This window comes from Ruditapes philippinarum, unplaced genomic scaffold, assembly GCF_026571515.1.
Source record: "Ruditapes philippinarum isolate M1 unplaced genomic scaffold, ASM2657151v2 ctg22677_1_1_1_1, whole genome shotgun sequence".
Classification (NCBI taxonomy): Eukaryota; Metazoa; Mollusca; class Bivalvia; order Venerida; family Veneridae; genus Ruditapes; species Ruditapes philippinarum.
The window spans coordinates 11,862-26,426 of record NW_026858151.1 but is presented as its reverse complement, the minus strand read 5'-3'; the positions used below and the strand labels follow the sequence as shown (position 1 = coordinate 26,426).

General features: G+C 34.3%; 2 protein-coding genes across 2 annotated transcripts; one reads left to right on the top strand and one right to left on the bottom strand.

Annotated features, from left to right (window-relative positions):
• Positions 1–2,927: 2,927 nt before the first annotated feature.
• Positions 2,928–7,120, top strand: LOC132752293 (uncharacterized). Its single transcript, XM_060742602.1, has 3 exons — positions 2,928–3,001; positions 4,850–5,050; positions 5,340–7,120. Exons 2-3 carry the CDS (start codon positions 4,957–4,959, stop codon positions 6,512–6,514), a joined length of 1,269 nt encoding a protein of 422 aa, XP_060598585.1. The 5' UTR covers positions 2,928–3,001; positions 4,850–4,956; the 3' UTR covers positions 6,515–7,120.
• A 1,237-nt stretch (positions 7,121–8,357) lies between these two features.
• LOC132752292 (uncharacterized) lies at positions 8,358–10,914 on the bottom strand. Its single transcript, XM_060742601.1, has 2 exons — positions 10,633–10,914; positions 8,358–10,077 (listed from the first exon to the last, which is right to left on the bottom strand). Exons 1-2 carry the CDS (start codon positions 10,837–10,839, stop codon positions 8,827–8,829), a joined length of 1,458 nt encoding a protein of 485 aa, XP_060598584.1. The 5' UTR covers positions 10,840–10,914; the 3' UTR covers positions 8,358–8,826.
• Positions 10,915–14,565: the final 3,651 nt, after the last annotated feature.

Genomic DNA, 14,565 nt, shown 5'->3' with positions numbered 1-14,565 from the left:
CCCCCTCATCGCCAACAGATTTTGGACTTGTGAGAGGCTAAAAATGACCCCAGGTCGATCATAAGGTAACGTGTAACCAACGCTGAAAAGCCTTTGACTCTATCTCAATCCCTTGAGAAGTTGCAGCACTTTGAAATAAATTTTGATGGAAAAAATCGAGGCAAAATAGTGATTTTTGGCAATTTTGAGATGTCCCCTCGTTGCCATGGTAACAGGAAATTTAATACTGAGCATGTCGTTACAAAGGCAATGGTCCAGTCAACATTTGTGCCAAGTTTGATTAGTATTGAAGCATTTTTCATAGCAGTTTGAACTTGTAACAGGAGGCTTTTTAGTGAAAACGGCCATTTTCACAATATGCTCATGGGGGGGGGGGGGGGGGAAGGGTTAAACTGTATAGTAATATCTGGGAAATTCTCAATAACATTTTGTACAAGTTCATTTATCTGTAATGTGAATTGTGACATTTCGATTTCCAGCTAATATCGTAGTTATTGCCCTTGGTACTTGGTGTTTGTCTACCACAACTTGAATGAATAATTCAGTGTTCTGAGATAATCTCACATGACAAATAGAGTGAATACATGTACTGAATGAATCTTAAATTATTTCTCATTGGGGAAATTCTAAGTTACTCTAAGAAAAATGATTTTAGTCATAATTGAGCAAGGTGTATTATAATGTTGTATATGGTTTAAATATTTTTATTAAAGCTCAATTGCGAAACAAGTTCTTGCAACATATAATAATTACTTTTCAGTCCGCTTCTTGGAACCAACCAGTACTGGTGTCATATGAAGAAACAATGTCATGACCTGATTAGGGCTCGAACCTATGATCCCTGTGTTAAAAGATTCCTTCTTCATAAGCTCAGATGACTAACTAATCGTGTGATAGTTGATATGAAGTATAACATATCCTTGAAATTTGTTAAAATTAAACAGCCTACTTATAGATAACCATTTATAATCGTGACCCGAGTACATGTATTTACAATTTCATATGTAGGCCAGTGCATCGGAAAACTACGGAATGCCGTTAGGGCCATCGCCTATGAATGTGTTGATCTAAAACGCGATAGTCGATAGTACAATGGTGAAAACGCGAAATCACGAAACTACGATGGTGAAAACGCGAAAGCACGATGATGAAAACGCGATAGTACGATGATGAAAACGCGACAGTACGATACTACGATGATGAAAACGCGATAAACTATCGTGTTTTCACCATCGTACTGTCGCGTTTTCACCATCGTAGTTTCGTGATTTCGCGTTTTCATCATCGTACTGTCGAGTATCGCGTTTCAGATCAAACCATTCATAGGCGATGGCCCTAACGGCATTCCGGAATGCCGTTAGGGCCATCGCCTATGAATGTGTTAATCTGAAACGCGATAGTCGATAGTACGATGGTGAAAACACGAAATCACGAAACTACGATGGTGAAAACGCGATAGTACGATGATGAAAACGCGATAGTACGATGATGAAAACGCGATAGTACGATGATGAAAACACGACAGTACGATGGTGAAAACGCGATAGTACGATGATGAAAACACGACAGTACGATGATGAAAACGCGATAGTACGATGATGAAAAGCGATAGTACGATGATGAAAACACGACAGTACGATGATGAAAACGCGAAATCACGAAACTACGATGGTGAAAACGCGAAATCTCGAAACTACGATGGTGAAAACGCGATAGTACGATGGTGAAAACACGAAAGTTTATCGCATTTTCATCATCGTAGTATCGTACTGTCGCGTTTTCATCATCGTACTATCGCGTTTTCATCATCGTAATTTCGCGTTTTCACCATCGTAGTTTCGTGATTTCGCGTTTTCACCATCGTACTATCGACTATCGCGTTTCAGATCAACACATTCATAGGCGATGGCCCTAACGGCATTCCGTAGAAAACTGTATTGCACAATAGATATATCATTATGTATCAAAATAGCACGGTATATATGTTCAAAACGATACTAAAAGAGAGCCAATCAGAATTTAGGTCCAGGTGGACATGAAAATGATACACAGGAAGGAAAACCAATATTTTATCTCGTTTTCATTTTTTTTTAAATATGTTTTACCTTATTTGAGACAAATTACAGCACTTGCCAATTGCAGGTTTTAGATAAACAAGTGTACTTTTTTTGTCCCATTTCATCAGACCTCCATAGAGACCCTTTAAAACATACCAAATTTATATGGTTACACCCAAGATGACCAGGAAAAACATTGCAGGCTTTCTAATAACACAATAAGTTTGCCCATTTTTTTCACTTCATAAACTGTAGTTGCCTTTATGGTTCTCCCCATACTAGTACAGTTATTCCGCTTATCGGCCAACAGATGCACATAAAAGATTTTACACATAATGTTACTATGACCTTGATCTAATAATTTCAAAATAAACGAGGATTATGCCATGGGCATTGTCTCTTCTTGTGAAATCCATTTGACAAAGTTAACAGTACGTACGTACAGATCGACAGATGAACCACGTTTCAAAGAGGGGCAAAACAAGTTTGTGCTTTATTTACGCTTGATTGTAAGTTCTAATTAGATTTAATTTGTCACAATCCAGATAGCTTAATGCATAAATAATTGGACTGCTGTTTTGTACTGGCACCTGATCGTACGCCCCGAATCCATGGGTTACGAAGAAGGCGTTCTCATCGTGAACACTATCTTTGAAAAACTATTTTGTTAAAATCATTTAAGTATAAACGCAAAAACTACATTAGAGATGAGCGTTTATGGTAAAAATATCTCTAACAAAATTGAAAATTATTTGATACTTATCAAAGCATAGCACGATCTTTAGGCTCCTATCAGATAACTGCCCGACATTTAAATATGAGTCATACAACATGTATGTAAAATCTGGTCAGCACATTAATATGAACATAATATAGTCTTGATAAGTGTGTTTATTTTGACAATATATTGGTATCTACTGTCTGTCGGATTAGATATGGAACATGTAAGTCGAATTTTATTAATAACCGTAAACTTTAAATCATAGCCTTTTGTATATTTCTAATGAATGGCAGCGTATTTTAATGTATAAGGCCAATACTCAATAAAATTTCATACACATCCACTGTACATTTATATGTGAAAATAAACATTAATTTACAATTGTACAATGTAGGTATAATATACATGTATATGTCATCTACATATATAATTTGTATGTATAATAAATGCCGCTGAAGAAGGCTGAAAGGACGAAAGTTATACAGCATTTTTAACAATTTACTTTTCTATCTTTTTTTATACCATAAACTTGTTGTTTCAAAGAAGTACAAAAATGTTTAATACAAGTAAATGTTTACATTTGTTCTGTACAGTATACACGTTGATGTAATTTCTTCTCGCAATGTCCAATATGTTGGAAATCCGAGGTATTATGTCGGCGAGAATGAATTATATCAAAGTATTATTACAGTATACAAGTATCGACAGGTTCTACTTTACTCAAAATATCAAAATTAATATATGCAACATAAGTACAGGCACTTTTTACTGTGTAGTGGGATCCGTCATATTACAGAACATAATTAAATTAAATATAATGTTGTTTTTTTTTCGCTATAACTTTTATTTTAAACCATGAAAAACAATAAAATTATACCCAAGTGATTTTGGGTTCCTAATTCGCGTAAAAATTACCTTATAAAGCACGACATATAACATTTTGACATTCAATTAGGGCATTATAAGAGAAAAAAATAAGGTATAGACAATTAACTCAATTTACCGGACATTGTGTTTAAAAATATTTTAAAGTCATGAATTAATATGAATATTTTGATATACAGCGAGGGGAACTCCAACAGTTAATACATTAGAAAAACCCCAAATTGTCGATTGTCCGGTAAATATGATCGAAGGATACCAGTACATGTACAGACAATTTCTGCTGAAAACAATCGACAATTTCTACTATGTACATGTACAACGATAATATTCACTGTGTACAAGTAAAGACAATCTCTACTGTGTACTGTACAATAGTCAAACTAATATAATTATTAATAGTACTGCGCGACGAGATATTGTGCTATTTTGTGCCTGTCTCGAGATTCTGACCCAGAGACGTCAATATAATTTTTATTTTTGACTACTGTGTACAAGTAATGACAATATCCGAGTACAAGTATTGACTGTTTCTATTTAACTTCTCATGATCAATGGCCAATAAATAAAGACGGTTGATAAAGCCACCAAATTAATATTTTCTTTAATTTACGCAAATGGCGGTATAAAACTTGACTTACATGTTGATAAAAATGCATGTTTGCATACTGACAACTGGATTACGCTATCTTTAGCATAATGAATTTGCTAATGTAAAATGAGCCCAATAGTAAAATATGATAATATTATATTATTATTTAAACAGTACAATGATAACACTGTTTACAATGTTTGATTGTAAAATTATATTAATGCTAGTAGGTCACCCTGTAGATATTATTCTACAAAGCTAAGAATAGACATCTCTTAGCTGTCATTATTTTTACTTTATAAATTAATATAAGGTTGATACGACTACCGAATTCTGGTGCTGTTAAACCTATATTGGATGTGCCGCTAGCACCATCAATTTTTAATATTTCGACAGAACTTGGTAGCTTGATATGGATCTTTTGTAATCGTAAAATGAAATGGAATAAATACACAATCAAAATTTACTTAAACTTTAATAAAAATGAGATTTTTTTATGGTAACTTTGATTTGTTCTTTTACTTTTTTTAAATATTTGCGTCACTTGAAAATTGAAACTTAATTCAAATTGAATAAAAATGTTTTGAATATTTCCAGGAAATCAGATAGATAACAGAAAAGTGTCACCCAAAGCCATTACCCTAGTACATGTATAGAAGAATTACATCCGGACGTAAAGAAAAGAATTTTAGTGCTCGTTGATAATGAGTGTCCATAATATTTATACAGGCAGGAAGCGCGTGAACAGCTGCCATCTTCACAAACCTCGTAAGAAAATTCGGAAAAGACGAGAAAGAGGTAAATACATGTATAGAAGATTCTAAGACTTATGAGTTTCTAGTACGTCTGAAAAAGGTGCTCTGTGCTTTCCTACCTAAAATTACATATTTATATATGTATATGTACTTATCGTTTATTCCTTATCATTAAAAAAATACATGTAATTTCATGTTATAGTTACATGGATGCTGTTTTTAAGATATTTATGAAACATGTAATTTCATTTTTTTTTTAAATATCTTAGTAAGTTTATAATGACGGACGCACAAAGGTAGTATATGTTATATTCACTTTTTTCGGTTTCCAGATACCTTAGCAGACGCCATAAAATCCTGCATTCCTAATCTAACAGCCGATGTTAAAGTGGACGAGATTGAAGATAGCGCTATTGAGAATGGATGTCTTACAGAGGATGACCGTAGGCTGATATACAAAAGTGATGACAGAAAAAGGCAAGTGCGGTCAGTCGTGCTCATCATAACTAACAGAAGTTACGAAACAATGATCAAATTTCTTGATGCTCTTAAAGTTGCTTACCCCTACCTTTCGAAACAAATATGGCACCATTATGAGACAGGTCTTAGGTTGAGACCGAAGCATATAATTTCCAGACGATGCCCAGTTTGTCAGTTGAAGAACAGCGTTGATGTGGAGATTATCATAGACGAGTTATTCAGCAAGAATGTCATAAATCAGCAGCTTTATGGAAGTATAAATTCAAGTAACAAAAGTGTCGGCCAACAAGATGACTTATGGGAAGCTGTTCTTGAGTCATGCTGGAACCAACAAAATGGAGCTGAGTTTTTGCTTGAATTACTAGATGGAACAGGACATTACTCGCACATTACCAGTAGTCTACGGAAACTGTTTAAAAATAATAATTGCTTACAAAGTTTCTGTACATGCTCAAGCTATAATTTGGCCAAAACACCTTGTCCAATCAAAAATAGGACATTTTCAAATGATAGCAACACGTCATACTATCCACGAGAAAGTTCAGAGTCTATGACAAGCAGCGATTTGGACCTCGCGAGTGAGCTAGAGATTTGCCATAGGTCTTCCGTTTCTACCCGAGAACAAGCAGATACGCACCATTCTTCAGAAATAACAGTAGAGAAAAGCACATGTGCTATACGTGACCCGCTAAACGCCTGCATGCATCACCGAAGTTCAGTCGCAGAGGTAAATAAACGCAAAATCGCTTTTCCCGATGCATCGGTTACCCTTCGCCCGGGTACCATTCAAATTTCAACTACCGAAAACGTCAAAAAGGAATATGTGCGCATGTTATCGTCACCAATGTCTGGTAACCCAACAAATTTAATTTCTGACTCAAGGAAACCCAAACGGTTTAAAAGTATCGTGAATTCTGCATTGGTAAAATTGAGGGTAGTTAAAAGATTCATGCATAAAGGCCACCCCGAAGGATTATTAAAGAACAATACACCAGATCTCGAAAGTGTATGTGAAACAGAACTGTAAACCACAGTTTATGAATAAATTATTAACCGTGGTAACGTTTTAAAAAGCAAACTACTCTTCAGTGAATTCTTGTTGACAGACAACTATAAATACATATTTTTTTTGTATTATAAGGTCATCATATTTTCAATTATTGATAGCCACTTTGTTACGTGTTATATAACTCAAGACATGATTTGCTTTAAGATTTGTGTTAATGGCTCAAGTGTTGTGTTTAAGCAGCTGTCGAGTCCATTAAACAAGACAATCATTTCAACATTCACCTTAGATGCAAGATGACTGACGCTTTATTACAATATATCTTTAAAAGTGCTATGTAGCTTCCACAGTGATTTGGACTGGCATTACATTTTCCATTGTTGCGGAAGAATTTTTAAGCGAAATAAAAATCTGGCGTCGGACAAAGACACTTTTCCTTGGTTTAACGTACATGAATTATAGGAAAATCATTATCCATCGTATATATTAGGTATACAGGCAAACAGCTTAAAAAATTAACATTGGAAATTAAGGTAGTTCAAATAAATATGTGTGATTGTTTTTCATTCTAGCACTTGTATATCGAGGGTTTAGCGCAAGACTGTAGTAACTGTATATTTGTAAATTTTACAAGAGAAGCAAAAAACATTCTGTTTTAAATGTTATTCTATCATTTCTTAATTAAGATTTCTTAGAATATGAAAAGAAAGTGTAGAAGAAAGCAAATAAATTAACAAAACAATGTTAATCTTTTTTTCTTTCTTAGATATTTGGACTGTGCTGAGTTACTACACTCTTGCGCTCAAATGGTAATATTTTGAAAATTATTATGAGCGCAAGACAGTAGTAACTAGACTTAATGCAGTTTTACATGCACAAAATGAGGGCATCTATTTACAATATTAATTGCAACACTGTAGTAACTCAATTAATAATACTTGAAATAGGATAAATGATAGTGGTCAAAGTTACCTTTAATCTTCAACATCATTGTAACAAAGGGGCGGGGTTCAGGGAGATGGTTCTTCATTATTAATATTAATTGTGATGTCAATAGAACATTATTCTGTGCAGCAGTCACAAGTATGATTATAGACATTCATGATACTTCCTCATTTTATGTATTGAAGCTATATGTAGGACATAATTAACAAAAATCCAATTTTTTTCTGAAACAAGAAATACTGATTGTAGTCATTTTGCCAGTACCGTACTGATACTGCATCACTAACTGATACTGCATCACTATTTAAAGTTGAATTTTTAATACAAACTTGAAATTCTCTTAGTTCATTTATTTTTTTCAACAGAAACATGTTTATATTATTTAACAAACCATGTTATGGAAATTGTACCACATAAAAATGTATAACGCTTTTAATTGAAAACATTAAGGCGACTTTCTTTAGACATCAACAATATATTTATTTTTGTTACAGTTTGTATGCATATCTGCTAAAAGCAATCAGTTATTAAAGAGCTACTGTAGAACTTCTAGGAGTCGAACTTCTATTAGGAGTTTATGTGTCGAAGTTTTTTCATTGTCCGTAAAGAATCAATCGAGTACTATTTACCACAAATAAGTTGAAGTCCTTTGATTATTTTGACACCTTTGATCTCGAGACATTTTTCACACGATTTTTAGCTGCGAAGATGATTTCCAATCAACTTGTGTGACATGTGTAAATTACACAACCGGTCGTTTGCTCTAACGTTACCTTAATTAGTATGCGTTTAATTGTTACCATTCATTAGTACTGGTAAACAGTTTGGGTGACAGAAGCCTGGACTTTGCCAGTAATTGTGGGTAGGTTTACTGACTACCATGGTATTGAATAAAACACCAAAACAAACAAAGAAAACATTATTCTCGTTCAGCCATGTTGTTTTATTTTTCTCATTAACAGGTTTGTTTCAATGTATAAGTCACAAGATGTTACATACTATGAATACTAAGAGACTATGGTAAAAATAATGTAATGTGTCAAGAATGATAGTCTGATAGAACATCATAAAACATGTACATTACAATTATTGTTCTTGAATATAAATTTCATGATTTGTAATACTATTATAATTAGTGTATTTGTTATTCTGACAAACAATCATTGTCACTGAAATGTGTAGTATTGTATTGTTCAATATTGCTAACAACTTTATGAACATGATTTTACACAATAGATATGGAAAATAAATATATCTATGATAATACATCTATCTTTTTCTATTTTTTGCTTTGTTTTACATGCAAAAACTTCACCAAAACTGCAACTATATGATATCTGGATATCGGTTATGTTCCCAATTTACAGGGGAAACCCAGAGTATTGGAGTCATTGTGCAAGGCAAGGCTGAAGGTTACACAAAACTGCAACAATTTTGGTGATTTGAAATAAAATAAATCTGAATTTAAGTGGTATGATGCCGGACAGAATTTTAAAGGTCTTCATTCTACATATTGCCCTCTCCACATGAATTCTGACTTTGGCTATACCTCTAGATCTTTTCAAAGCCTTAGAACTTAACACCTTCCCATGTGTAAAAGCAGGTATATTTAAAGTAGCCTTCTTTGGCAGAAGAAGATGCCGAATATTAAACCCTCTGTCAGCCATTATATCATCAGTTTCTTCCACTAAGTCTACAAATTTGGATTCTCTTACAATAGCTGCATCAGAAATTGAGCCACTGTAAACATCAGATAAAAATGAAATAGCTCCACTTGGAGTAATGGCTATTAACTGTTTTAAGGTGTTAGAGTGTTTGTATGAAGACCATGTTGCTTTCTGAGCTGCAGGACGTAGAGGTTTTTGAACATAATATTCAGTGCAATCAATAATTGCCCGGGTTCTAGGATAATTTGAAAAGCTCTTTGGTAAGTTTGCCTTGTTTATTTCTTTAGAAGGCCAGATAATGAGTGGACTGAGGCACTGACTCAACAGATTTACCCAAGCTAGAAAAATGCGACACACATGACTTTCAGATACATGAAATAGATAAGAGAGATGTTTGTTGCCATAGCCTCTTCTAATCTTAACAAGAGTCAAAATCATTTCATGAAAAAGAGACAGTTTCCTATTCTGTCTACCACCTTTTCTTCCTGGCAAATGTTTTCTCTTTCCATCCCACAGTTTGATTTTCTGAGCTGAAGGTTTAATCCATGAAAATAAGAAATGTAATAGAACTAAAGTTGGAACACCAGTATAATAGAAACAGTCTTTGTCATTTTCTGTCACATTGTCTACAAAAAACTTATCTTTACTTGCACAAATTGATGTGTTATCAGATGTAACATTGTTGTTCTGATCATTGACATTAACATTTTCTTCACAACATAGATCATTTTCAGAATTACAAGAAGGATTTGAGTCTAGAATGTCATGAAACATGGGGAGAGTAATCACTGTATCACTAATGTTCTCAGTCTGCACACCTGGTAGATCTAAAGGTTGGTCAGCATGCTTCTGTTTCATCTTTGGTGTTACTGGTAAGGACTCAGCTGGCCTCTTCCTGTCTGACCTGGCTTTGGGTGTAGATGCAGATGGATATTTAGCTGCTACCGGATCTTTACTTCCATCAATGAAGTGCTGAAATACAAAATATACACCACATTATAATGTATGCACTTGCACTATTTATCCAGATTCAAGAAAGAAATGCTGAAATTATATCAAGAAAACTTAAAATATTTTGATAATTTATTTCTATTTTGGTAGATCTACTCATAAGTAAGCTAAAAAGCAGAGGATGCAACCCAAATTATGTTTTGGAAAAATAAATGTGAACTTGGCATTGGTGCATAGGCTATCAGATCCTATACAGTACATGTACATACATCTATCTCCATTAGCCTAAGAATAATGTGCATCAAGAACCATCAGATCAATACCAGTAACTAAATATATCAACACAAAATCAGAAATAAATGAAATCGAAAATATCTTAAACATTTCTATATGAAACACATATTGGAACGGCCGGATCAAATTGACAAATATCTTTGGGTTTTTTACCCCACCCACTCAAAATTTTCTCATGGAAATCAGTCGGCAGTTGGAAACGGACCAGACAGTAATGCGAGACAAAGATAAAATATTCTCAGAAATAGTACGACAACAAATACACTGTATTGAAGTTCTCACCTTCGAACAAACAAAGTGATGAGGTCTGATCTTGTCAACTGACAAGTCGCTGTGGGGACGACCACACTGTTTAATCCACAGACGACACCTCTCCAAGTCAATCGCTGGCTTAGGGAAGGGAAGAAAAGAAACATCCTTCATCCAATCCTTGTGTGAGTATCGGCTGTCGCTGTTACAAGTCCCCCACGAACATCTTTTAGTTGGCATTTTGATACGACGATATTACAATATGGCGATCAGCTGATCTTTGTTTGTACCGGGTCACGTTGATATCGTATTGGAAAAACCCACATCGGTCGAGTTCCGGATAACAACTATGCCGTAGTGGTATTTGAAAGTAAAACAGTAATAACTACATGTACTTTCATTGAGTAATTCTGTGACCTGATGTTGGCGTGATAATCCACACAAGAATATGTTTACTATAAAAAGCTGGGTTAGTAATCACCCTTTCTTTTTGTTTAAGCCTTTTTGTTAACTTGCTTGTAAAAACGTCAACAGTTCGATTTTTTTTTATTAAATTTAGATTGATTTATGAGTCAGATGTTCCAGATGTGTTTAAGTTTACGCTGTCCTTTCAACTTCGACTTACCGAAGTTCTACTGTATTTCATTAAAGTTTGTTCTCTATATAGATCATCATCTTTCTAACAGCGATCAGATGACTGTATGAATGTATGGAGATTGTAATAATGCAATAAAAATCCTCAATATGAATGGCCAAACAATTGTAATATGATCCATTTTTACCATGAAGAACAAAGTGCACACAATAATCACAACGTCATTTTACAAAATTTCGACAATTAGCTTCTGTTCTAAAAAATATTGTTATGTCATAGTATTCTTTCATCACATAAATTCCTCGCGTTAATTTATTATCTTCAAAATAAGAGTTGAAAGATTACACCTTATATATGACTTTATAAACTAAATAACTTCTAAATAGATTGAATTCTGTATTTTCTTTGTCCAGACTCGATGTTGTGCTGTTTAATATCAGAGGACCGTTAAAATGTTTAGAAATATGTTTTGTTTCAAAATCATGCCAAACGTTCCAGCCAGTTTATTTATGCGCTCTTTCCCTCCAAGACTAGCTTCCCTGAAATTACAATGATCCCCATATTTAGAAATCAAGTTTTACTTTTATTTTCTTAGAGGGCGCTTCCTGCATTTTGGTTGGTCAAAACTGTCCCTAGAAATAATAATTATATGCAAATGCAAAATTTGCCGCCTTTCCAAGGCGCAGTTTGAAAATAAGATTTCGAATGTGAAGTACAAATCTTGTGAATTTCTATTTATTAAGTTTCGGGCACAGATACCATTGTTCAGTAAGTTTATTTTTGTTTTTTATTTGCCTTCGTTCGGAAAAAATTATTGTTTAAAAATAATTTTTGTTCTAAAATAATTACATTTATTATTGTTAAGGTAAATACATTTACAATTTTATGTTAAGATAGATAAAACTGTATCCTAGTTAAAGTTTTGATGTTGAAAAGTAAATAATCTGTAATTCTATCAATTAATAAATTTTGTTAACATTACTAGCAGCAGGATTCCCACAGTATTTGTTAAGGATGAATTATATAATTATGTGACTTGTTTATTTGTAAGTATGTATGCATTCTTTGTATGTTGTTTTAATTGTTATTAATGGAAGTATAACTGTTTAACTTTCAGATAACCGCTATCTACGCTATCTACGCTATATACGCTATATACGTTAGATACACTATATACTCCTTAGACTATGTGTTGTTTCTGGAATAAAAGTGGAAAATATAGCGCGTGAATTGCATCTTTTTGTTGCCTAAACTTAGTGAAGCTGCCCATTACGACTGTGTCGTAGTGTCTTTGTAATTTGGTGAACAGTCGAAGCGAACACCCGTATTAACGTGTTCTCTCTCAGCCACCCACGTAACCTACACTGTGTTCTTACAGTTATTGAACAGTATAGTTCCTACAGTTATTGAACACCGTGTTATCCTACAGTTATTGAACATAATCTATTAACGAAAAGGTGAAAGTTAATTGGATTAAAACCGTATTTATTTGGATTATATTCGTAAACATATATTCCGTATCATCTAAAGATGGCAAGTAATGTAACCAGCAACGAAGCTGAAGTGAATATGGAGAAGAATCAAGAATACACGAGTTGTGCAAATTCCGTTGAAACGTGTAGCTCTACAGCCTCACGCAAGCGGAGGGCAGCACTGCGCCTCCGTCAGCTGAAAGAAAAACAAGAAACAGAGTGCAGAAGCGAGGAGGCTCGCCGGGAGCTCGAACTGCAGTCGGCCCGGCACGAGCTAGAACTAGCTGAGATGGAAGAAGAAGATTCCGACGATGGTGGAGTGCTATCCTTACCTGACGAGCCAGCAACCGATGTTCAGGTTGAAAATTACGTAAAGGACTTACCTGACAATACAATTAGTGAAAATCTTTTGAATGATTACCATCAAGACCAAATTTATACTCAATAACGTTTAATTGGTACCATTATAACCGGAGTTAATTTAAGTTTAGTTGGGAATCCTGACTGAATTATTGAAATATCCAGCAATTCTGAAACAAATCGAAGGACAAGGGATAAGTTGACAAATAGATTAAATTAATTAAATATAATTCAATGTGTCGGTGAAGCAAAATTATTGTATCGAAGAATAACGTTGTAATTTTGCTCAGCGACGAAAGCTTATTAAGGCTAAAGAAATCCTTAAATTAGTACGGTAAACCACATTGTGGCCCGTCCATGTGACGATAATTTATTAAAATGCACGTGCCATATATAAAGTAATGACGCTTTTAAATGGTCTAAGAAACTGTCAACTCCATTATGGAGAATATGTCATATGACCTCTGACACAGTCTAGGTTTATGTTCGATGTGAAATCCGCGAAAAACTCCTACGCACTAAATGGTTAGAGAGACTTCCACTTCACATCTCGAGTTCCCAGGGGTCGAACGTGCAAGTAGACCCTATAGAGGCATGCTCTCGACCAAGTTTTAACCAGTTCTATACCCTTCGTGAGGACACGCTTCAAGTGCAGCCAAATATCCAATGTATGTTATGACTTCGCGAATGATGTCACAAAACAAATCCAGCGAACTTTCGCAAAGAAAATTTCCCAACATTAACCCTATCTCAGCCTAATAAATTAGTATCACTGTCCACTGGCCTTCTATTAAGTAAGAATTCAGGTAAATTCTCCCTTAGAGAAATTCCGCTATGCGACTTTATCATGTTTTATGTTTAAAAAGTGCTCCATAAAATTAAGGCAATGTCGCAGAGTTTCGCTCCTATATATTGATTTCAAATATACTGATGTTATCAAGAGAGCAAAAAAATTTTATTTATGTGACAAACTGTTCAAGTAACTATATATATATCAAACATGTTGCTAAAATTTGTAGGCACATATTAGTTTTGTGAGGTTCAGGAGTGTCCGGGAAACATATACAATGTTTCACCAGATTCTAGTAAAATCAACAACATTTCAGTGAGGATAATATGTTGCGGCTTCCGAAGCGAGTGTAAACGAAAACAAGAGTAAGTTACCGCATATTCTTCCTTGTCGTTCCGTCGGAACAAAAACATGCATGTAGATAAAGTACGCTCTCCTTGATGAAGGAGTGAAGGCGAACCTTGTAGCGAAAGCCTTGTAAAACGCGTCTTGAACTGTCTTAGACGTTGAATCAAGAAACCATGTAAGTTCCACGTTAACTACCACGGTGAACATAGTCTGGTAAAATTATAAATGGCAAAGATATAAAAATAATCAGTATAGTGCATTAAATGGTCTGCCCATACCTTCAAAGGTATGTCTGTATAAAACCTGCCATATCCTTGCAGTCTATTGCCTCAGACTAGTCATACAGTAGTGGAACACCTTAATTGTATCTAAATTTATATAACTATATTTTTAACAAAAAT